The sequence below is a fragment of the Leucoraja erinacea genome, chromosome 22 (assembly GCF_028641065.1).
Source record: "Leucoraja erinacea ecotype New England chromosome 22, Leri_hhj_1, whole genome shotgun sequence".
Taxonomy (NCBI): Eukaryota; Metazoa; Chordata; class Chondrichthyes; order Rajiformes; family Rajidae; genus Leucoraja; species Leucoraja erinaceus.
In genome coordinates this window covers 23,277,378-23,303,792 of record NC_073398.1, presented here as the reverse complement: position 1 = coordinate 23,303,792, position 26,415 = coordinate 23,277,378, and the positions used below count along the sequence as shown (strand labels likewise).

General features: G+C 39.7%; 1 protein-coding gene across 2 annotated transcripts in view; it reads right to left on the bottom strand.

Moving 5' to 3' along the window:
* Nucleotides 1-26,415, bottom strand: part of gsap (gamma-secretase activating protein) — a 52,775-nt gene that overhangs the window by 4,697 nt on the left and 21,663 nt on the right. For both annotated transcript variants that reach the window (XM_055653139.1, XM_055653140.1), the window contains exons 15-30: nt 25,137-25,229; nt 23,145-23,359; nt 20,454-20,520; nt 18,653-18,735; nt 18,487-18,543; nt 16,862-16,993; nt 15,295-15,350; nt 14,164-14,195; nt 13,499-13,560; nt 10,608-10,703; nt 9,271-9,341; nt 7,440-7,540; nt 5,114-5,233; nt 3,342-3,403; nt 2,783-2,887; nt 1,122-1,221 (exon numbers count right to left, since the gene is read on the bottom strand). In XM_055653139.1, the coding sequence (XP_055509114.1) occupies nt 1,122-1,221; nt 2,783-2,887; nt 3,342-3,403; nt 5,114-5,233; nt 7,440-7,540; nt 9,271-9,341; nt 10,608-10,703; nt 13,499-13,560; nt 14,164-14,195; nt 15,295-15,350; nt 16,862-16,993; nt 18,487-18,543; nt 18,653-18,735; nt 20,454-20,520; nt 23,145-23,359; nt 25,137-25,229 (1,452 nt within the window). The remainder of the gene's footprint in view (nt 1-1,121; nt 1,222-2,782; nt 2,888-3,341; nt 3,404-5,113; nt 5,234-7,439; nt 7,541-9,270; nt 9,342-10,607; nt 10,704-13,498; nt 13,561-14,163; nt 14,196-15,294; nt 15,351-16,861; nt 16,994-18,486; nt 18,544-18,652; nt 18,736-20,453; nt 20,521-23,144; nt 23,360-25,136; nt 25,230-26,415) is intronic.

Sequence of the window (26,415 nt, the reverse complement as noted above, 5' to 3'; positions counted from 1 at the left end):
CTTCATTGGTTGGAGCACTAAGAATAAAAGTTGGGGAAGTCACATTGATTAAGTCACATCTGGAGTATTACGTATAGTTCTGGTTGCCACATCATGGGAAGGATTTGCCATTAAATCGTAGGCCACACTTGGGCTGTTTTCCTTTCGCCCAGGGTGGAAAAGTCAAATACCCGAGGGCATAGATTTATGATGAGGAAAAATTGTGAAGGAGATTTGCAAGACCTGTTTTTTTTTCTCTACACTGTGTGCAATGTACCTGGTCCACACTACCAGGGAAGGTGGTAGAAGCAGATGTGATAGCAACAGTTAAGAGGTGTTTAGACAAAAACATCATCAGGCAGGATAAAGAATGATATGGACCACATACAGGCAGATGTGACTAGTTTTGATTGCAGTCATGGTCAGCATAGACATTGGGGGCTGAAGGGCATGTTCCAATGCTGTAATGTTCTAAGTTATATACTCATTTTCATTACTGTTCATATACTTAGAACACACGGATCATGTTTTTTAAATTATTTATTATCTCAAAAGTAAACTCTGAAATGTTTAGATCTCAAATATTTAATTAACTTTGCAACTATTACTCCAAAATGTGGATATATTCTCTCTGGAGAAACTTAAACAAAGTACTAAAATACCGTTGCATTGTCAAAAGTAAAATTAATCGTATCTCAGTTTTATTGTAAGAACAGCACCAATATCCGATGTTCTCTTCTGTGTATTTACCTCAACTAGCACCAAAGAAAATAAAATAAACCAATTCATAGGAACTTTATGGCCTAGAATCTGCAGTCAGAAGAAAAGCAAGAGGCTGGCCCAAAAAATTCCAGTGATCTTTGTGGTGGAAGCTTCACGATGAATGACAACTGAGGGAATTCCCAAAGTTGCTACCCATTTCATAGTCTAATGATGGCAATTTCACTGTCACCACTACTACAAAAATTGAGATTGGATTAAATCGCAATACAAATCAGAGAAACATTTATATTTGTTCCCGTTTTTACTAAAATGCAAATTAGTTATTAACCAAATGTACATGTCTTTCTTTAAACTAATATTGCTTGCATTCTTAAACATCAGAAGACAAAAACTGACCAAAGACAAACAATTTTACTTGCCTTCGTATTCCACTTCTGTTAAGATTCTTGCTAGGTAAGTCAGCGGTAGAAATTCAGTCTCAAATGTGTCCCGCTCCCGTATGAAAATAGGTCTTGATTTCTACAATATGAAAATGGTAAAAATCACCAGTTTAGCCTACAAAAACCGTACTTTAACTGTAAAGAAATTATTGTTCAGCTATGTCATTTCAAATGTTCATGGTTTCTAAATATCTTTCTCTTGACACATTACTGTATTTCATTGAAAATAAACAACATTCTATGTCTATCTGAACTTGACTGCAGTCAGGAAAACTTTACAACTCTGACATGTTTCACTTCTGATGTCTGGTTTGGTTTATTGTTGACTGGTTCCATCTAACTGTTCATTTTAAAGAACTGAAAGTTTCTAGTCTACACTACAAATTGCAAACATATTAATCAACAAAATACTTTGTATTTCTACTAACTGTAAATTCAAAATAAATCTGTGTCACATATATACAATTATGGAATTAATTAACTTTTAATGTTTTAGGAAAACTTAAAAAGTTAAAACTTAAAACACTTCCAATGGAAGACGTCGCTTGGTATCCTCGACCTTCTGAACTTGCCAACGTCCCAGACTACATACCACATACTACATTGCACATAATCCAATTACACTTTATTTCAAATGGCCATAAACCCACAAATCCAAATCAAAACTGTCAGCAATCATGCCCATTAATTATGCCTCTTTCATAGCAACATAGAAAATAAATGCAGGAGTAGGCCATTCGGCCCTTCGAGCCTGCACCGTCATTCAATATGATCATTTCTCCACAAATGCGGCCCGACTTCATTTTTTTCCGCACAACTTTTTATTTTAATTTACTCAGTCCTCAGTATACTAATGCCTCACTCCTAACTGATAAACAATCATAGAAGAATCACTGTTTTGTCTTAGTAAATGCAAGTTCATAAAACAAAATCATCTGTAAGTCTTGCTGCTGCAAGTGAGAATTCCATTGTTCCATTTTTTGTTACGGGTTTGGACACGCTAGAGGCAGGAAACATGTTCCCGATGTTGGGGGAGTCCAGAACCAGTTTAAGAATGAGGAGTAAGCCATTTAGAACGGAGATGAGGAAACACTTTTTCTCACAGAGAGTTGCGAGTCTGTGGAATTCTCTGCCTCAGGCGGGTGGAGGCGGGTTCTCTGGATGTTTTCAAGAGAGAGCTAGCTAGGGCTCTTATAAATAGTAGAGTCAGAGGATATGGGGAGAAGGCAGGAACGGGGTACTGATTGGGGATGATCACCCATGATCACATTGAATGGCTGTGCTGTGTCAAAGGGCCGAATGGCCTACTCCTGCACCTATTGTCTATTTCAGGACATATGACAATAAAATACTGTTAATTAAGGAAATCTTATTTAGCTTATCAGACACAATGAGTTATAATTGGGAAGATAGAAATGACAGTCCAATTGAACACATACTTTGGATCTCTCTTCACAAAGCAGAACATAAATAACAATCTAGAAATGTTAAGAAACCCAAGGACTAGTGAAATAGAAGATCTGGAGAAAATCGTGGTTGGGGGAATGCAAGGCTAGTGGTGAAGCTGATTCCTGGTGGTTTATTAAGCAAGATAATAATCAGTCAGATTCTACTCTTGATTGTTGGGCTGTACCAATCACCTGCTGGGTGGAACGTTTTTTCAGGAGTATTTCCACGTAGTTCCGAGCAACATGTGATGTACTGATTGGATGATCCCAGAGGCAACAGATTTTCTGTTCAATAATCTATAAAAGAGAACACATTACTAACTCAAAATCGAGCATCAAACTAAAGCTTTTGTTTTACTTCGACAAAGCATCCAAAAAATTTGCAAACAGTAAAGAATCAGACTTTACAAATTGGTCCTGGTATCTTCTTACTGAGGTTTTAACAACTGTTTACGGAACAATCCCTTTGTTCTGAAAAGTACTTACACACCCGTTCTAACAATTTCTGGAGCATGATTACATAATCCACTCTCACATATAGCCATGTCAACAAGGATGATTAGCAGAAGGTGTATTTTTATTTTAAAGCAGATATATTACAGCTAGAACAGATTCAATTGTAATAAGACTATGCTTTACAGGCTCATCAGTCTTTGTATTCAATGTTTATGAAATATTTGAAAATCCCAACCATTGAGAAGAGTCAGGAAGAAAACGGTAAAAGGAATATATATTTGGGATCACCACCCACCTTTGGAATTCTTGCCATAATACTCAATTTGAATCTTTCATTAATTTCAGAATTATCAAGTTCTGAAAGCAAGAAAATACATATTTGTTCAAATAGTATTGGTAATACTTTCTTAAAGAAAAACAATAAGTTTCACTACTAAGAAACAGATTAACAGTTCTCACTTTCAAGAAATGCAACGTCATTAAAATATCTTCTAGAGAAGGGCAGTGCAAGCTATTTGTGTAATTTTCTTTACAGGACTTTGGTTTAACACTACTCCCCAGTGTGGATTCTCAGCCAGCCACTTTAGCCATCTTGACAAGCCACATAGGCGAGACTAGATTTTTGGAGAAAAGTTTCCAGCGGGAACCGAGTGAGGTGGTACAGCTGTGGTTTAGAACCCAAGATAACCAGTTACTGTAAAAAATGCCACAATCCACAGGGAGGCAACAGCACCAGCTCAAGAGAGTCATTGTTACTCTCACCAACATGGAGCTGATCATGCACAATGGAGCTGATCATGCACAAGGAAATAGAATATTGTTTTTAAACAGACCAATCCCTTTTGCAGTACAGTGGACAAAATGTTGAGGTATCACAATCTAGATATAGTAATAGTAGGTGATTTAGATGGTGATTTAGGTAGGCGAAAAATAAGTGTCATTTAGGGAAAGATTGGGGGGTTGAAGGGGACTCAATGGCACAAATTGCCTCAGGAGGAGTCTGAGCTGTACTGTCTAAACACATTGTATTGTACATAATGGTGGCAGATGAATAACAATATAACAATCCAACTAAACAATAATTTAAATTACACATATAAAAAGATAAATATTCATTTTTGGTGAGCACCAATGACCAAATGTAGACTTGATAAAGAACAGTTTAGAAGAAACTAGTAAAAATTGATACGAAAGCAGCAAATATCAGATTTATCAACTGAAAATTTAGATTTTTGGCACTATTTAAGAATTCATCCCTAAATAGGACGGGATCAATCATATCACCCTTTTGCTTCTTCCAACATTCCATAAGATTATGGTTGGTCTGATCTTGGTCTCATTTCTCCTAAAGACCCAAAATCCATCTATCTTAGCCTTAAATACATTCAATGATTCAGACTCCATAACTTGCTGAAGTAAAAAATTCCGAAGATTCATGACCCTAATGAGAATTTTTTCTCCTTTCTAGACTGTCCCACCTGGACAACAATCTCACTGCATCTACCCTGTTAAGCTGCGTCAGAATCTTGCATTGTTTCAATAAGATCATCTCCAATTTGCTGAACTCCAAAGTGTAAATGCTCAATCTGGTTAACCTTTCCTCGTAAGACAACATCTGCCTTACAGCAGTCAGCTGAGTGAACGTTCTCTAAACTGCTTTTGCAGGTGTATCCTTTCTTATATGAAGAGGCCAGGACTATACATTGCACTGTCATGTCATCATTGTCCTTTCTGGTTTTCTATTCTTATCAAGGTAGTAAATGTTACATTTTCCAACATCATAGCCATCTGCCATATTTTTGTTCACTTGTGTACCTATCTGAATGCCAGTCACGTTCTTTTTCCACCTAACTATGTCTCCGCAGCAAATATTGGCCACAATACACTGTTCCGTTATCGCTGTTGTTAATGTGAGCCATAACCAGCTGAGGCTGAATATTAATTCCCACGGCATGGCATTAATTAGAGCTTGCCAACACATGGAAGGAATGCCTTTTTAAACGTAGTTACAAAACGTGTCCTTCCAACAAGTCATTTATATAACCACAAGGAAATTACAATTTTCACCTTCAATTAACCTGGTAACAAACTGTTCTGTTGGATGTAACAAACCAAGATCGATATAATGCAGTAGGGAATGTAAAGGAAGGCATCGTGCACCAAGGACCATGTGAATTGTGTGATAACCTGTATTAAGACAAAGGGGTACATTTTAACATTGACAGAAACCAAAGAGAAAAAGGTATCCACATTCGCCATCAAATAGATTTTTATACATAACAAAGCCCTTTAAATTATTCATAGTGCAGAATTAATTCAGAATTCTCAATAAATGCACTTGTCCTTGAAAAATGAAAACGGTTAGAGTGGCAGAAACACAGTTAACAATATACGTTAACTTGAGCATTAAAACTAGTACTTTTTGACGTTGCCAAATCTATTAGAGGAATCACATTTTGAAATGGGATAGGGCACTTGTAAAGTCCAGGATTTATTGCCTGCCACAAAGAGGGCAAGTGGACATAATAAACCACTACAATTTGTCTGCCAAAGATACGCAGAGCATTTCTAGGTAAGGCATCTGAGGAATTATACCCAACAACGATGAAGGAACTGAGAATGTTTTCATCTCAGGATAGTGTGCGAGTTGGAGGGGAGCCTGGAGGTGGCGACATTCCCACACCTGGTGTTATTGCACCGTTGGCTGGTGGAAGTTAAAGGATTTGAAATAGTTTTTGCAGAAGCTTTGTTGAGCTGCCGTGGTACATTTTAAAGTCAGCATGTATGGAGGTCACAGTGCACTGGTGGCAGATGGATTTGTGTTTAGGATAGCAAGTATCTTTCTGATCATGTAGGCTACAATGACCTGAATGCTTTCAAGTTCCCGAGTATTTAATAAGCTGTATTCTGACAAGTGGAAGAATATTCTAGGAAACTACTGATTTATAATTTCTGTACAGGGTGGCAAGGATTTGGGGTTTTCAAAGGTTCATTCATTGCCACATAAAACAATTGGTGTAGTGAAATTCAAGTTGCCATTGCAGCACATTAATAAGAATACAACGTAACATCATGAAGAAATTTAACATAAAACATAAAAACATCCCCCCACGATGGTTCCCACTGTGAGGGAAGGCACAAAGTCTAGTCCCCATCCCTGTGTCCACCCTTAGTGGGGCCTATTGAGGCCTCCGCAGTCGCCGCTACCGGGCTCGATGTTTCAGGCCCTTCTCGCCGGGTGATGGTGCTCCGGCGTCGGGAGAACCCTCTCAGCGGCTTGGGATACCTGGAACGACCGCTTCCTTAGCCGACAGGCCACGCTGGACGGAGCTCCACCACTGGTGATCTCGGCGAGACAGCCCATGCTCCCGATGTTAAAGTCAGAGCCGCCGCCCGCGGATGGCCACTCCACAGACCCGCAGCATTGCGATGGTTTCATCGACGGTCTCAGCATTCCAGAGCTTCAGCGCGGCGACCCGGGCAAGGTATCGCCTGCTCGCTCCGCTATAGCGTTCCAGCGCTGTACCGCCGCTGAAGCCGTGGTTCTGGCCGGTCCCCTCAAGAAAGGCCACTCCAGACTCCGATGGAAGGCCACAAGGACCGGTCGAAGACGGTGCTCGGAGGAAAGCAGCCTCTCCGCCCAGGTAGGGACTAGGAAAGCAGTTTACCCCTTTCCCCCCCCCCACCCCCCACATAAAAAGACTAGCCCCCCAAAAACAAGACACTATATGACATACTAAAAATGTTTAAAAAGAAGCGAAAAAACAGGCAGCTGCAGGCAGGGCAGCCATCCCCAACTGGACAGCACCACCTAGGGTTTTGAGAAGTGAGTCACTTGCTACAAATATGAACAGCAAACTAGCAAGAAATATAAAATTGACGTTTTTTTCCAGTATGAAAAACAGGAAGAGGGCGAGCAAAATAAAACATTTTCTTAGATAGAGGTAGACAAGATTATAATGATATAGTTGAAAATGGTAGAGACATTAAACTGCACAGAACTGCTGGCGATATCCTCCGTGTGGGTCAACTTGGTTCCAACCTTTGTACTTGTGCCTTGCATCATGAAAGTCAGAAATGAGTTGAAGGTCAGAAGCACGAGCATCTGACCATTTGTTCTGCCACTAGGCTGCCCACTATCGAGTGTTTTGCATGACTCCACTCATCTTAATGGGTCATCCTTTACCACTAGGTTTTATTGACATTGCGACAACAGGTAGTTTACAGTAAATAGCATTTGCCAATTTTCCTTAAGAGCACAATATAATTCTGAAAAAGATAAAATGATATCTGCAACCCTTCATTTATCAACTGTCGCCTGCCTGGATTAATTTCAAACTACATCGTCTTTCTCAACCTGGCTGAGAACTCTGCTTCTCAATCAATACGTTACCTGGTGGAAGAGGCAGAGACAGCCCTTCAACAGCTTGCAAAACCCAAATCATCATATGGAACACGACAAATTCTGCAGAATTTACTTCCTCTCTGTTGGACCTACAGAGTAAGAGTTAAATATATACATTACAAGATTCAAACAACAGTGAAGACATTTTCATCTTTGGCAATGGTTCAATGGCACTTTATTTGCCACATGCACTGAGATACAGTGATATTGATTGTTGTATACAATTCAGTACAAGTATCATCCTTCATAAGCACTTAGATACATATTAGATAAGCATCTCAGGTACAAGTGTATAGCAGTGGTACACTGAGACAGTATAGAGTCACCAGTTTTGGTGCAATTTTCAAGTCCCAGTTTGTAAGTGCTGGGTTCTTGACCCGATGACCAGGAGGCCTTGTAGGGTCAGCAAATGGATAGTGGCACTTTGCCTGCCCACTGTACACACCACACAGCTTTTGATGAAAAGCTAAAACCGGACGTGCCTACTGGGCAGCTGATCAAGAATCATCTCTGTGCAGCCCTACTAGAGTTCAGCCCCAGAAAGTGATTCAATTTGCACAAAAATAGTCCACACGTTAAATTTTATCTCCATTGTTTTTTGTTCCAGAAGTAACTTTAGTGTGGAAGGACCAACTTGCCCAAGTTTCATATAAAGGACCAGAAGGTGGCCCTTTGGACCCGATTCATTCAATAAGATTTTGGCTGATTGGATCTTGGCCTCAGCTCCATTTTCCTGCCTGTCCCCCCAAATCCTTGTTTCCCTTATACATCAATCCAACTTGGTATTCAATATATATGATTTAGCCTCCATTAGATAGAGAATTTCAAGAAGACAATCCTCCTTTACAAAGTTATACAGCCCTTTAAATGAATGCCACATCATAAAAATATTCTTCCCACTTTCCCAACTTCCTGTACATTCTACCATTCATCTGCACACTTGGAGCAATTCACAGTGAATTCATCAAGGTACAAATCTTTTGGATGTGGGAGGAACCTGGATGATCATGGTGAGAAAATACAACCTCCACACAGACAGTACCAGGTCAGAATTGAAACCAGGTCAACCAGCTGTGAGGAAGCCACACTACCATCTGAAATGGGCAACTTCTTGTAAAAGATGCTATCTAGTTCTATAATGCCCCACAAAAGGGAATATCTCCTCAGCATTTTTCCCATATTTCAATAAGATCTATTCTCATTCTTCCAAAATACAATGCCTGTGGGTCCAAACTTGCCTGAAGCAATCCTTGAATCCCTGGATTCCATTCCACAGTGAATTTTATCTAAACTGTTACCAATCTAAGTGCATCCCTCTATAAATAAAGATCTTAACTGTACACAGCAGTCCAGTTGCCGTCCCACCATCAACCTATCCAGTTCTGTTCCTTTGCTAGAGATTACCAACGCTTTTCTCCCTCACCCACAAAATAAAAATCAACCCAAAATTAGTGGACAATACACTATTACTAGAACAGCCATAATATTTTACTGATTAGCTAATCAACTGATATTGGAAAATTATCAAAACTCTTTTTTGCTGACTTCCACACGAGTGCTCTTACTTTCTCTGCCATTCAACATTAAATATTTTGCATTCACATGGACTTAGTGGGAAATTTAAATGACACACATGTAGGCAGAAATATTATGGTTCTATTTCAGTATCACAAGTTTAAAATTCCACTTTTTAAAGAATACAAAATTATAACCATACAATAACTTTGACATCCAACTGTTTTCCCAAAATTGCTCATTATTAAAATTAATATGCACATGATGCTGTAACTTATCCTACTTTAACATGATCTTTACTTACAAGCACAGGTTGTGGGTTCTGAGCCCATAATTTTTCCATATTGTGTCCACAATTTTCCATATGCATTCAAGCTAAAAGAAAGGGCGATTTATTAAAAACATTTTCAACGTAAGACATAAACAAGTTTTAGATTCCTGTGACTTTTTTTTTACAACACTGGTACAGGCACAAGACACTGTCGACGCTGGAAGTTGGAAGAGAAAAAAAAACTGCTGGAAGAATTCAGTGAACCAAGCTGCATCTATGGAGGCAAGAGATCGAGATTCCAGGTCAAGAGTCTGCATCAGGACTAAAATGGAGTTACAGAGCAGTAGAAACAACAGAGGGGAGACAGGAAAAGAGAATTTCGTCAAAGTGATGCCTTTGAATTCCCAGTGCAGTTATATGTGGAGACACCAACTAATGATGAAGGAACCTAGAGCAAAAAATAAACAGCTGGAAGAACTGATTAAACCAAGTTTCATCTGTGGAGCAAAGGCATGGTTGACATTTGCAATTAAAATGCTGAATCAGTCCTGCTTCAGATTCCAGCATCAGCAGTCTCGTGTCTCCACACGCCTACTCCACTGCAAATTATTTCCCAGGCATTTTCACTTCGTAGAAGTGCTCCTCCAAGCTTTGTCAGAAAATCAGCAAGTCATCACACACAGTACAGTACATGACAGGAACAAGCCGTGTGACCCGCAATGTCTGTGCCGAATAGGATTCCAAGTTTAACTAATGATCTTTGTCTGAACACAATACATATCTCTCATTGCATATCCAGGTGCCTGTGTAAAAGATCTTAAATGCCACTCTCCCACCATTCTCCCTCTGTTGTTTTGTGCTGGTGTGGTGTAGGCTTTGGAATCGCACAAACAGCGCAAAGACCAAATCGCTTTTTGAAGAGGTAAGCAATGTTGATGGGAGCTGAAAGGAACCTACCTTGTTAAATTAAAATTTACACTGAACCACACGAAAGAAGTTAGGGCAGAAAACCAAAAGCCGAGTCAAAGAATCATAATGCTGACCCTGACCCTTGCAAAACTATTACACATTGGGGAAGCAATAACTTGGATCAATGAATCAAATACTTTTTACACCATTTCCTCATTCTAGCTTCCAGCTAAAATACAAATCAGCTTCTGTGCTAATATACTTGACTGTGACATACGTGAATCATAACTGAAATGTTTTAATTAAATGGGTTCACTCTCCACAAAAGCTACCTGATAGGCCGAGTACCTCTAGCATTTTGATTATTTTTCCCCCAGATTTCCAGCATCTAGTTATTTTGCTTTTATACTTACTAAAGTCTTACTAAAATTAAACTTAAGTTGAAAGAAATCATCACAAACCAAATTTGCAACATAGTTGTTAACAATCACGTCAATCTTCTTCTTTCCCAGAGAATGAGCATGTTTCAGTACATGTTCTTTCAGCTTTTCACTCATCTATAAGAATAAAGATATTCATCATTATTATTTTGCATTATCTTTTCAACATTCACCCATCACAAGTAAGAGTGCAATTAAATATTTAGTGTTTTACAACCAACACAATGAACAGTTCAATGCCAGGCTTCAATTGCACGGTTCATATAAATAATACCAGGCACACTCATATCAACTTAATTTGCCAATTTGTAATGGCTAGAACTATATGGTTTTCATCTAACGTATTTTGAAGAAAAATACTTACTAACGCAAGATAACAATGGAAGTCAAGTATTGTGACACATTCTCAAAATAAAATTACTTTTAAATAATCAAAAGCTCAGATTCACGTCAGACTATTTGTCTTTTTGTTGTTGATCTCAGATGGTCAGTCCTCACGTTTTCCATGGATTGCATACCTCTCTCTCCTTTTGAAATATCAATTAATAACCAAGACCCGAATGGAAAGGGCATAATCTGTAGATATTATAAAAAATAGCTGCATGATTGGCAATGAGAGAAGATATGGGAGGCCTGGTGAATTGGGCAGAAAAATGCACAGAGAAACCAGAAATGTGCAAAGTAATGCATTTGAAGAGATGCAACAAGGAAATGATTAAGACAACTTGAGGTAATAATAGTGTGGATATCAAGAGGTATGATGGAGTGAAGGAATGTTGGAGTTAAGAATGTTGGATAAAAGTAACAGATGCATCTGTTATGTAGTGAAAAATGCATACGAGTTAGCACGTTATACTAGAATTTTGTTCAATACTAAATGAATTATATTTGAGTACACCAAGCACAATTGGGCACCACATGAAAGGAACAATGCATTGGCACCAATTGAGTACAGTTGTTTACAAAGATGCCACGTAGACTGGGAAATTCTACTTGTGAGAAAATAATTGAAAAGCTGGGTTGGTTTCATTAGAAAAGAAGAGGTCACATGAGGTTTTGTTCAGGCGTATGCAATTATGAGTAGAGCAAAAATGGTCAAAAACCAGAGGCTTGCATTTTAGTTAATTGTTAAAAGAGGTGATGAAGACAGATACAGAAAGCCTCAGAACATTTCAAAAGTGGTTGGATACATACTTGTGGATTTATGATCTACTTGGCCCTGGATCGATGTGTTGGAAGATACAAACATGACAAGCCAAACGGCCTCCTCCCATGACATAAATTTTCTGATTCCAAACGTCAAGCCAAACTAACAAGCATATTTGATAGGGGCCTAAAGCTTCTTGGCACCAACTTACCCTGGATGTGGTATTTGGAAGCTAAAATTATAGTATTCTTAATTCAGAAATAAATAATTCAGAATTTGTTATTACTGAGCAACAGTTAAAACACAACAGTCGAATATGAATTAGCGGATCAGACAGCATCTCTGGAGAAAAGGAATCGGTGACGTTTCTGGTCGACACCCTTCCTCAGACTGAGTCAGGGGAAAGGGAAACAAGAGATATAGACAGTGGTAAAGGGCGATATAGAACAAAAGAATGAAAGACAGACAAAAAAAGAATTGATGATAAAGGAAACAGGCCATTGCAGCTGTGTTTAGTTTAGAGGTACAGCGTGGAAACTGGCCCTTCGGGTCCAAGCCGACCAGCGATCCCCGCACATCAACACTATTCTACACCACTAGGGACAATTGTTACATTTACCAAGCCATTTAACCTACAAACCTGTACGTCTTTGGATTGTGGGAAGAAATCGAAGATCTCGGAGAAAACCCACGCAGGCATGGGGAGAACGTACAAAGTCTGGAAAGACAGCACCCGTAGTCAGGATCGAACCCGGGTCTCCGGCGCTGCATTCGCTGTAAGGCAGCAACTCCACAGCTGCGCCACCGTGACCATGGCTAGGTGTTAATGAGTTAGACAATGAAACTCACCCCATTGTCTGAAGTCCCACACCACAAAGTTCAGGAACAGCAATTTTCTCCAGCTATCAGGTTCTTTAACCGACCTACACAATCTTAATCCCATCCCAGCAACCGAAGACAAAGGCCCATTTCCTGCAAATATTCATTATACCTGTAGCTCACTGTACCTGTGCATGTTGCAATAAATTGAACTAGGGTTAACTTGGGAAGTACTGTCTTGTTAATGCTAGGTTGAAGGTAGCACTCTGTGAAATACATCAATCAGGAGCTTTCTAGTTTGGAGGAAGTAGTGGCCGTTATACCTTTGTGACTGAGTTGGTGGTCGATTATTAGTACATAGGTTGAACAAGTTAATAGTTGGCACAGATGTTCAGACTAATTCTTTGGCTTTCATGTACTCTGAAATATCTGTCATGGGAAAACAACCAGTTCATGGGGAGAGGACCCTTATTAAGCCCAAATGTCACACCGTGTCACATGATGTATCAAGGAAAAGAGAAATATAAAATGTTTTCATATTTCATAAACCATTTTCAACTACCTTAATTAGAGCAAGTTCTTGATCACATGTACTAACTTTCTCAGAGATTTGTTTGATGGTTACTTCATAATAGTTTCCACTGCTGAAGCTATTGATGTTGAACTAGATGCTGTGGGGCATAATACCTGGAAAGCATTGATATAGGTTCAAAGGTACACAGAAATGCTGGAGAAACTCAGCAGGTGCAGCAGCATCTATGGAGCGAAGGAAATAGGCAACGTTTCAGGCCGAAACCCTTCTTCAGACAGGTTCATGTCTGGTGTGGGTCTCTTAACAAAATGAAACTGAAAATGAACAAACTAAGCAGCTGGATTTATTTTTACTGCTTTCTTATTCAGTATGCCACTGTACAATTCAGAATGTGTCTCCACGTGAATTCCTTACCAAGCCTATTAGCGCCATCTGCTGGCAGTCTTCTTCCTGACAGAAAGGAACCACTCGCTCTTCTGTTATCAAAATATAACATTGAAAATCAATCAATCAATCAATCAACCTTTATTGTCATCTTGCAAGCAACAGTTGTACAGTGCAAAATGAAAAGACGTTTCCCAGGGAATAGCAGAGCATCGCACATGAAGTTTAAAACATTTCACACATTATAACACTAAAAACAATCCAGTCCCTGATGGAACAGTATAAATAGTTAAAAGTGAAAAGGGTGTTTAATAGGTATTATCCTGTTACATGCACATCTAGGAAAAACAATTTTTTTTTCCCTAAATTAATTTATCTCGTGGCAAAGCACCCGCCCCCTCTTTTAATAGGCTTGTTATGTTCCCAAGAACAAATACTTCACATGGGAAAATTCAAAAGGTAAAATCCCCTTGAAACATCACTACGAGCAAGATGTTTAAATCTTTGAAAACCTGATCAAGGAATACCACGATTTTATATCCACTGTACAAACTCTACATCTCACATGATTGAAAGTTTCACATTTTCCCGTTCTAAAAAGAGGGTTGCTGTTTACTTAGTTATACTAGAAATATGAGAGTACAAATCCATAAGTACATCATCTCTATACGTTACATTCAACCATCTTTTCTTACCTGGAGACAACGTATCCACTTTTGAAAGAATCCTGCAGAAAATAAAAGCAGAGCTTACGCATGCCTGAATAAATAATAGCCTGATCAGCAACATTACATTAAAATAATTTAAGAAATTAACCACCATGGAGGTTCTCTCATTCATGGTTGTGTTGTGAATAGAAAGGTAAAAATCCTCAGAAAACTGGAACTGATCCAGTGTTTCTGCACTCCCATCAAATTAACAAATGATCATTAGATTAGATTAGATCCTTTATTTGTCATTCAGACCTTTTGGTCTGAACAAAATTTCATTGCCTGCAGTCATACATATAATAATAAACAACAAAACACACAATAAACACAAATTAACATCCACCACAATGAGTTCACCAGGCACCTCCTCACTGTGATGGAGGCAAAAGTCATAAAGTCACTGTCTCTTCCCCTCCTTATTCTCCCTCTGCGCTGAGGCGATCCAGGCCTCCGATGTTGTTACCCCACCGGGCGATGGTAAGACAAGTCCCGCGGCTCAACCGAGCTCCGCGAACAGGCCGGTTCAAGCTCCGTGGCCCAGGGTGGTAGAAGCTGCCGAAGGTGCCGCCCTGCAGTCCAGCGGACACAGCTGTTGCCGCAGGAGCTCCGTAAAAACAGGTCACCAGCCTGTGACCTGCGAGCTCCCGACGATGTCGTCCACTAGCCCGCGGCCGAGCCCTGGTTTTGGTCGTCGCAGCCGGAACGCCGCCTCAGCCCCGAGTCATGCCGCTGCCACTGGAACGCCGCCACAGCTCCGAATTCGGCCAGCCTCGTGTTGGTGAGTCCTGGCTGGCTCTGCTTCCGGAGCCTCGAGGTCGGTCGCAGTTGGAGGCCGCCAGCTCCGCCATTAGGCCTCAGCGCAGACGGAGGCAGAGAAGGGGGGGGATACGACAGAAAGAGTCGCATTCCCCCCGAAGGAAGAGACAGAAAACTATGTTTCAGCCCCCCCACACACAACACAACCTAATAAACTAAAATTTAACTAAAACAAGACAAAAAGAAAACCCAAAAAAAAAGTAAAAACAGATAGACGTTCAACAGCGCCGCTACTTCATGAGAACACCATGGAAATCAATTTCCCCAACAATATTGTTATAAAGTTAAAACTTCACTTACATTTTAGCAGTTTCCAGGACATTTGTGAAGTGTCTGATGGCTCTTGCATCTGCTTTCTAAAATCATTTAAAAAAACTTTCAAAAGACAAATTTAAACGACATCTTATACCATAAATTAGGAGCACAAAATAATGATGACAAAGGACAACTTGCTCATGAGAAGACCCATAAATAAATTGCTGGAGATTAACATTGTTTTTAAATCATGCAGTAGATACCAGCAAAATTATATCAAAATTTAGTTATTTTATTTACTAGGATAAACATAAACAAATGGACCTATATTTCCCCCAAAATATCAACCAGTTTAAGATATGAATCCTTCTGTAAGAATCAAGGAATGCCATATCAAACCAGCTGGAATATGTACAAAACCTAATTTTTATTATTAAAATATTCCCAATAAAACTCTAACTTTACAGTTAACCCTTGTCTCTCCCTTCCTCTTGCCCAAACAAACAACAAAATGCCCATTTTAAATCTGGGTGATTTAATTAAATCCCTTAAGTTCATCTCACTACTATCATTGGGAAGGCTTGAAAACTGTGACCTCCAGGTTCAAGTACAGCTTCTTCCCAGCAACCATAATGTCTGGTAGAAAATGGAGCAGGAGAAACAGTGAAGGTGAGCTGCTCTTTGGGTTATCCAATATATGGTATGTTCCAAATTAATCTTGAAGCAGTGGTTTGACCCATTCTTCCAATGCCATGAACAGATCATTACAGCATGGAAACAGGCCCATCGGCCCACCTTGTCCATACCTTTTCTCATAACCAATACAATGTCTTTCCAGGAAAATTAAACATTTTGCTTTGTAGATAACATGTCCTTCAAACACATAAATAAACTCTATGTGACCACTATCTGAGCGACTAGGATCTACTATAGATTTTGTTTTGGTTGCACAACGTCCATGAACCTCAGTTTTGCACTATTATGGTCTGGTTACCTAGTATTACTGATTATGAATTTATTGTATCATTGATTATTGTATGTTTGTGTGTGTATGGGAGACAAGTTGCTTCCAAGGCAAAGTGTGAACATTTTTTAATTTTCCAAGAAAATAATTGTATTGGTTATACTTACACAAGAATTAGGAAAATTCTTTAGGTTATATTTACACAGAATTGGAAAAATGGGACAAAGCAATGCTTCTATATTGGATAACAAAAAGAGCAGCTCATCTTCACTGTTATTGCTTCTCCATTCCCTACCCATTACACACACACACTGGCGCCAGAGTAACAGGTTAACGTCAACCTTTCTGCTTCACACAAGACTCCAACTTTCTTCATCCAATCTCAGCCTTGTGCTTGCACTCATGCAGTCAAGTGAAGTGAATGTAGTGTTTTTATGGGCCCAATATTTTCCTTCAAGCCCCTAACCTCACATGACTAATTTTTAAATAAAATAATTTAAGATTAATACGTTCCCTATGTAAACATAATACTTCAAGGAAAATTCATTTAAACAAAGTCATTAACAAACCACATCCAAACCATCCCAAAATCTTTAATTGATTCCTGGGTACATTAAAAACTATGAATACTCACCAAACTTCTCTTACCATTCCTGAAAGTAGTCTTGATTTCATTCTTCCTAAAGAATTAGTGTCTAGTGACTTATGCAAACATTCGAAATTCTTCAGAGATTCCACATTCGTATTCATCACTTCCCAGAAAACTTTACAATCATGAATCTAGGAAGAGGAAATAAACAAGAACAATTAAACTATCAAATATATTATTTAAGTTCACAATAGCAGAACAAGTGCTTACATTTATATCGGGGCATCAATACAGTAAAACATCCTAAGAGAATTCACAAAAACAATATCAGATAAATTAGCTACAAAAGGAGTTATTACAACAGATGACCAAAAGCTTCACCACGAAGCATCTGATAAACAAGATGCATACGACATCACTTCAATAAAACATTGCAGTCAAACCAACATTTTTCCTGTAAACTGAAGAGCATAATTGTTTTCAGTGAAAACAGGTATTTCTTTAGAAGTGATGAGAGAAAGGAAACAGGAGAGAATAATCAATCCAACAGACAAAACATAAAAATGAACTAGAAGTCACAGAAGAATCTCCAGTATTAACCTGAACAAAACACAAGCTCTGGAGGAACTCAGCAGGTCAGGCAGCAATTGTGGAGGGAAATGGTCAATCAACGTCTCAGGTTGAAATGCTTAAAAACAGGTTGGGGGGGGTTGGGAGTAGCGGTAGGGCAAGAACAGCAATAGATATGTGGATACAGGTGAGGAGGGGTTGAATGGCAAAAGGCAGTCAAGTGGCTAAAGAAGACTGGAGATAGGTACAGAGGTTGGAAGATGACAAGTGGAGAACAAAGTCTTTAATCTGGAATGTGATTGGAACAGAAGTTGAAGGGTGGAACAAAATGAGGGGTGATAGCAGATGGGAACAACAGAGTAGCAAACTCAATAGACTAGGTTGGAGGAGGTGTGAGTGCTCCACCACCAGTCACATGTTCCCTTCCCCATCCCTTTCCACACACATCACTCCCTCCGCAGGTTTCTGGTTCATTAATCCCACCTCTTGCCAGGCTCTTTCCTCAGCAACTGTATGTGCAACACATGTTCCTACACCTTCTCCTTCACCTCCTTCCAGAGACCAACACCCACAGGTTTAGCTGCACCTCCTCACCTATTGTGTGTTTTTGATGTGGCCTCCTCTACATTCAACAGATTAAACACGGACTGAGCAACAACTTTGCCAAGCCAACAGCATGAACATTGAATACTCCAATCTCCAAACCCCCATCCCCTGTTCAATTGCGTCTCCTCCTATCTACCCTGATCCTCTGTCATACCCTTTTTCCTCATCTTAACCCACAGCCCCCAGATCATCCTGTTTATTTTTCTCCTTCCCGGGAACCCCTGCCCGCTGATCCCTTCCCAGCTTCTGTTGCAATCTTTGCTGTTCCCTTCCCCATTTGACTGTTTTCTGTCATTAACCCCTCCTCACCAGTATCCATCTATATCTCTCTCTCTCTAGAACTTGCGACACTCATCCCACAGCTCTTTCCACCGGCTACTTCCACTTTGGTCCTTCTGTCCAGATGAAGGGTCTCCACCAAAACTTTCAACAGTTCATTTCCTTCCACAGATGCTGCTTGACCCACCAAGTTGCTCCAGCTCCTCTCCATTTTGTACAAGAATCTTACCCTTTTTCCAGCAGATTGCAAAATGTTTTCAGTTGTGCATGTTATTCCAGGAATATCCTATTGTGCATTGGAAAGATTGGTTAGTTTCTCATGTTTAAACAAATAAAATGGCCCATGAAAATGTCTAGAAAGCAGTTTTATGCTTTGTTTGCAAGATTAACCATACCCCTTTCCAGTTTACTAAAGATGAGCATGGCAGCAGTTTTGCAAGGGCATTTGTTTCAGAGATGGCTTTTCTGTATATAGTACCTGAAACAAATTTATTGTAAACGTAGGTAAAGGTTTTATCAGATTGCAGAATTTTAGAAACAGACATGAACATGGTAAAATATAGGTAGACAAAAATGCTGGAGAAACTCAGCGGGTAAGGCAGCATTTATGGATCGAAGGAAATAGGCAACGTTTCGGGCCGAAACCCTTCTTCAGAAAGAGCGGTTCAGAGAGTCTGAAAAAGGGTTTCGGCCCGAAACGTTGCCCATTTCCTTCGCTCCATAGATGCTGCCTGCTGAGTTTCTCCAGCATTTTTGTCTACCTTCGATTTTCTAGCATCTGCAGTTCATTCTTAAACATGGTAAAATATAGAGCTATGCATTTTCAGATGTACATAATTAGTTCCAGAATTAAAGCATGATGCAAATTTAATTAACATTGAAAAAATAATTCATTGACAATATAGTGGATGGTGGGAAGAAGGGGTCTATTCATGTACAGTGCCCTCCATAATGTTTGGGACAAAGACCCATCATTTATTTGTCTCTGTACTCCACAATTTGAGATTTGTACAGGTAATAGAAAAAAAAAAATCACTTGTGGTTTAAAATGCAGTCAGATTTTAATAAAGGCCATTTTATACATTTTGGTTTCACCATGTTGAAATTACAGCAGAGAATTCTACATAGAAACCAATTCTCCATAGAAACCAAAATGTATAAAAATGGCCTTTGATAACATCTGACAATGTGCACTTTAACCACATGTGATTGTTCCTATTACAAATCTCATATTGTGGAGTACAGAGGCAAATAAATAAATGATGGGTCTGTCCCAAACATTATGGATGGCACGGTATATGCCACATGTTTGGATCGCATCCATTGCTCCTGGGTATTATAAAGATAATTTACTGGTTTTACAATTTAATGGAAACTAAATAACTAACATTTACTGGGTTGTAACGAATTTTAAATCAAATCTAATGACACAATTGTCTTAAAATTGCATGCATAAACTATTGTAAATTAAGGGCATCAACATGGTCGATATCTCAGCAAGGGATTGGTGCAGTCTTTAAATCGTTGATCCACCTTTGGGCAATTATATTCCCAGTGATTGTGGGGAATTATGGTTTTCTAAGCAATGAATTATTGTTAAATGCTTTCCTCAGCTACATGCATACATATAATTGTTATATATGCAATATCAGGAGAGCTGACAAATAGTGTGTCCCATTTTTAACCATTTACTCTTTGTTTTGCACTCAAGAAACACAAAATATGCCTTCCTTCTGTGGAGCATACAGGTATCCGTCCTGACACTGAACTAAAATGAGAAGAACAGCATTTTGGTAGCCACCCATCATAGAACCATCAACTTTATTATCTTTGTAGTTCATTCAGCATTCGTGACATAATTTATTTTGAGAGCAATCCAGAATCTCAAAAAAGTAATTGGTTGTTTATCAGTGCTAAATCCTCAATAATACAATTATTAGAATATACTGTAGAAACAAGAAACCGTATATGCTGGTTAACAAAAAAAGACAGTGCTAGAGTAACTCAGCATGTCAGGCAGCATCTCAGGAGAATGTGTTTGGGAGATGTTTCGGTCAGGACTCTTCTTCAGACTCAAGAAGGATCCCTACCCAAAATGTCAACTTTCCACATTCTCCAGAGGTGCTACCTGACGTGATGAGTTACTCCAGCAGTCTGTGTTTTTTTTCCTTGGGATATACTGTTTGATGGACTCACCTACAATGAATTCCTGAATGAGATCTGCACAGGCAGAGGCAGACAAACCACATAACCAGTGAATGATCTATTCAACACAAAAAAAATTCAAAAGTTATAAACAAACCATATTTCCATAATATTTTCCAAAGGCTAAAATTCATAAATGACTTTAAGGTTAAAATATTTGCATAAACCAGCAGATCTCCCTTGCTAAATCCTGCATCTAAAATATTGAATGGAATTGAAACTGACAAACCTTCATCTCTTTGTTCTCTATACAATTCATATTTTTTAAAGATCTTTCCAAAAATCTCATCATCTTCAAATTACTATTAATCCTCCTGCTAGTCTTTGAGAATAAATGGGGATACTGTGGATAGGGTGAGCTGTTTGAAATATCTGAGAGTCCACATCTCTGAGAATATGACATGGACATCACACGCAGCAGCACTCGTGAGTAAGGCAAGGCAGCGCCTTTACCACCTCAGGCAATTGAGGAAATTCAGAGTGTCTCCGAGGATCCTCCAGTGCTTCTACTCAGCGGCTGTGGAAAGCATCTTGTCCGGAAATATTACCATCTGGTTTGGGAATTGCTCTGCGCAGAACAAGAAGGCTCTGCAGAGAGAAGTGCGTTCGGCCAAACGCACTATGGGAACTTCAATCGCCCCCCTGCAGGAACTATACATCAGGAGGTGCAACTCCAGAGCTAATAAAATCATGGGAGACCCCTTCCACCCCTGCAAGAGACTGTTCCAGCTGCTACGGTCAGGCAAACGCCACCGTTGCCATGCTGTGAGAATGGAGAGGTTGAGAAGGAGTTTCTTCCCAGAGGCCATTAGGACTGTAAACTCCTATCTCACCAGGGACTAACTTTACTGTACCATTCTACTGCTTTTTTTTAAAAAAGTGCTGTTTTTTTCCCTTTTTCCTTCCGCCCACAATATTTAAAAGGTAAAAGAATATGTGATTCTGTTCCATTCTGTTTGTAGTTTGTTTGGTTGTTTGTTTGTTTGTCTTTTTGCACAAAGTCCGCGAGCATTGCCACTTTTCATTTCACTGCACATTTCGTATGTGTATTTGACAAATAAACTCGACTTGAATGGTTCCCTGCTGCAAATTTAATTTATCCTGCTACATCAATGTGGGCTTCTAAATTACGGACATCTGCAATTTAGTTAATGAAATTCTATTTGAAATTATAGCAATTAGATTGTCCAATGCTAATCATCTTAAACCTGGTTACTGACCTTTCATCCAACGGAAACAATTTTCCTCCCTCAATTCTGATCCACACTATTTAAGAGTTAATCATCAATCCGAAGTTCTCTTCGGCTACCCTACTCTAATCAAGACAACCCAAGCATCTTTCCTAAAGTGAGCCACTCCAAATTTGAAACACTGTACCACTGCAAACACCTGCAGGAACCAAATTAGTGTTTAATATAATATTAACATAGCTTCCTGGACTTGGTGATCTATAATTCAGAACTCCTTCCCTATGTTTTAATAGTTTTTCTTAAAATAAGCACTGTACGTCATGCTGACACCAGTTTAAAAGTTCCCCCAAAGATCATAAAGACGTCCACGACATTTTTAGCATATGTTCTTGCCCTGACCATTTTCTGAAGAGATTTAGACAATAGACAATAAACAATAGGTGCAGGAGTATGCCATTCGGCCGTTCGAGCCAGCACCGCCATTCAATGTGATCATCCCGAATCAGTACCCTGATTTGCGACTGCTGGCACCAAGCCATGGGGCCAAACCCTAAAGGGACAAGGGCTCAATGTAATTTCCCCTCGTCCAGCCACTAGAGAATGCAGCAACAATGGTTGTTAGAAACATCGAAAAACAGGTGCAGGAGTAGGCCATTCGGCCCTTCAAGCCAGCACCACCTTTTAATATGATCAAAGCTGATCATCTAAAATCAGTATCCCGTTCCTGCTTTTTCTCCATATTCCTTGAATTCTTTAGCCCTAAGAGTTAAATCTAACTCTCATTTAAAAACATCCAGTGAATTGGCCTCCACTGCCTTCTGTGGCGGAGAATTCCAGAGATTCACAACTCTCTGGGTGAAGACGTTTTTCCTCATCTCACTCCTAAATTGCCTACACTTTATTCTTAAACTGTGACCCCTGGTTCTGGACTCCAACATCGGGAATATTTTTTCCTGCATCTAGCCTGTCCAATCCTTTAAGAATTTTATATGTTTCTATAAGATATCCTCTCATCCCTCTAAATTCCAGTGAATACAAGCCCAGTCGACCCACTCTTTTGTCATATGTCAGGCCCGTCATCCCGGAAATTAACCTGGTGAACCTACACTGCACCCCCTCAATAGCAATAATGGCTTTCCTCAAATTAGGAGACCATAAATTGCACACAATACTCCAGGTGCGGTCTCACCAGGGCCCTCTACAACTGCAATAGGATCTCCTTGCTCCCAAACTCAAATCCTCTTGCAATGAAGGCCAACATGCCATTTACTTTCTTCACTGCCTGCTGTTACTGCATGCTTATTTTCAGTGACGGATGTACAAGCTGCAATGTGGTCACCAGGAGCTGTAGATGCAGGTTTACAAAAAAAGACACAAAGTGTTGGGCAATTCAGCAGGTCAGGCAACATCTCTGGACAACATGGATAGGTGACATTTCGGGTTGGGACCTTATTGGCACATATATTGGATTCTGTCGATTTTAGTCTGGTACCTGTGATTCCATAACTGAATTACATTGGAGGTAAAGGATAGCACAATGTATCGCAGCACGTTGATGGCAAACCAGTTTACTGTTTCGCATGAACTGCATTAGCAACTGCGGATTGAGCACAGGTTTATAGATTTTCCTCAAATGGCAATCCAGCACCAAGTCAGACGATAATGCATAGCATTGATGATTCCAGGGTTTCACTTTGGCATCGTCCCCTAGCAAACACATAGATGGATTAATACATTTGAGTATTTTTGGAACAAAGTACCAGAAGCAAGCAAATTAAGTCCGTAAGTCCCTCTGCTATACAATTGGTTCATGGTTGAACTCTATTTTGCTTCCTGTCTCCATATTTATTGATTATACTCGAAGACAAAACTTCTCATTAACCAAGCATAAAAGTAATTTTGGGCAGGTATTTCAGATTTCTGCTGTCTTGTGTGCTTCCTAATTTTATACCCACTAGTGGAAACATTCACTCTATCCAAGCCTTTCATGATTGTTTAAGGAGGAGATTAATGAGAGGACAAAACGTACACTTAATTGTCATATGTGGTATCAAGTTTCACAGAATGCAGCTCACCAACTATCACTCACCTCCAGATTTTACCTCTTTTATCCATATTTGAACCAACACTGTATTGACATCAAGTTGGATATTGGTAGCATGGTGATTAAATTATCAACAAGAAACATCAGCCATGTCCACATTGTAGTAACGGCTAACCCAAAGATTAACTTTATTCCCTCAATTCCTTAACACAGTTCTGTTTAATGCTCCGAGATTAATATATGCCCTGTGTTACTGGTACACTCTTAAAATTATTGTTTAAAAAATATATTAATAACATTATAATTAACAAGGGTTTATGACTTGGCTCCTTCATACAAATAATACAGGGGCCGTGGAACGTTTCTGAAAGTGAGGGGGGAGGGGGGGGGGGGGGGACTGTGCAATCACTGATCATTGAGCAGGGGGAGGGTGGCACAATAATTGTTTTTTTGTTGTTGCTCAATCTCCAAAAGTTGGGGATAATAAATGGGGGGGGGGGGGGGGGGGGGGGGGGGACTCTCTCTCTCTCTCTCTATCCCCCCCTCTCTCCCCCCCCCCCCCCCACCATCCTTATCCCTCTCCCTCTCCGGCTAATCACAGCGCTTAGTTCACTGCCGCATATCTCAACTGTGAACCGCGCTGTGATTGGCCGTTGAGCGGAGGGGAGGGAGGGTTTTGGGGGGCAGTCGGTTTCCGCCACGGCTGGTCGTGGTTTTGCCGGCCTCACTGCGCGCTTGTTCTGAGATTCTGGATGTCGGCGGTCCTCAGAAGAAGAGAAAAATACACCTGTGGGCTGGATAATTTTGGGTGATGAAGCACGTCTCGTCAAAAAAGTGGAGGGGCTGCAGCCCCCAGAGCCCCCCTGGTTCCGCAGCCCATGTAATAGTCACATTTGATTGTCATCAGTGTCGATATGCCTTCAGCAATCCATGTTTTACAAATGTCTACAGCTATTTCAAGTTATTTGCTGCCGTCCCTTGCCACAAAAACTAAACCATTAGCTCAGATACTTGGCTCCCAGATTCTATTTTTTCCTTACAATAAAAATTGAGACAATTTCAGCCCCTAGGGTCTATGCATGACTGTTTACAGAGCAATCTCATTTCCCAATAATGTTCATATTCCCCTATTCTCCCCATCAAACCACCCCCAACCTCATATTTGCAACCTTTTAGATACACATCAAAAAGGCTAACTCATTAATCCTCAGAAAGTGCTGCAGATGGAACATAAGATGGCCCTCTTATTATTCCGCACTACCCATAGCTAATGAGACTGAGTGCCACTTACAATTCCCTGTGTGATGCTTTTCAACCTCTCAGTCCCATTAACTCAGGTCACAAATCTGAAGCTGTAGCTAACCGCCTAAATATGAGACCTGGAGTGATTATTCACAAACAATTAACAAAGCAGACCTCAGTTGTAAAATATATTCTTACCTGACAAAAACAGACTGTGACAAGTCAAATTAGGGTGTTGGATGTTAATAAGATGCAAAAAATATCCAGGCACATAAACAGCTATATAGTAACCTGAAAAGAAAAAGTGCATTATAATAATTTTGCAAGGTGAGCAAATTTCAGTTTTCAATGGCTAAATTAAAGTTTATTCCACTTCAAACTGGCATAGTTGGTCAAGACAACAGGGTAGCAAGATTAAACACGGCTTCCCAAATCAAACCGATTAAAAGCAAGACATTTCTTATTGACTGTGTGGGCAGAAATATTAATTCATCCATTTATTTTGAACTTGGAATAACTAATAAATAAATGGCTGGAACAACAGCTAAGAATTGATTGCATATGGGATCATTATATATCCATTCATAAAATGGTATACATTACTCTTCTGGAGCTTGCACTCCTAATGACAATGTCCACTATGAACTTGCACACATATTCTACATTAGTTATTTGGATAAATAATTAAAATAAACAATACATGGCTAATTTTAAAGGCATTTTGAAAACACACCGAGTAGTTATCCTTGCTTAAGACACAGTGATTGAGGTGTTCTCTGCAGTGTTGCTGCAGTTCAGCTACCCTTGGCAAAACCATGATTTAAAATTGCTGGGAGTACGTTTTATTAATTGCAATCTATTGCAAGGTCATAAGGAGATTAAGACAGACCAAACATCTAAGGATGAACACAGAGCTTCCCACTTAAGCAGGTCTTACATAAAGTATTCTTTCTAAGTTGCTATGCATTGAGAGAATACAAACCTTTCCTATTAGGGAGTATGGGTATTCTGGAGCCAGAGTGACTGCCATAAATTTCAAAACGTTAAACCACAAACCCCGTGCATCTGATGGGCCTATCTCTGCTTTCTTCCAGTGATACCAAAGCTGATGAATTGGCCTATATGTCTGAAAAGTTAGTAAACCAACTGGCTAACAAAATTATATAATAATTTTGCTAATATGATGCCTGATATTGTGGCAGTGCTGTCTAATTACGGTGTAGTGAATCCTTTCTTAGCTAAACCTACAGGTTTCTTTGTTGAGGGGCATGTTATTTTGCCACTTTGATGAACTACATAATACATATCACCTCAATAAGTTATTTATATGATCATTACTCTTGACATTCAATGCAAGCAAACAGAGCTATTCTATATCCAGCCTGCCCAAACCCCTTTCCTTCCATTCTATACAACCACACCTCCACAATGTTGGCACACGGTATGCCATAGACCATGCCATCATGCCCAATCCTAC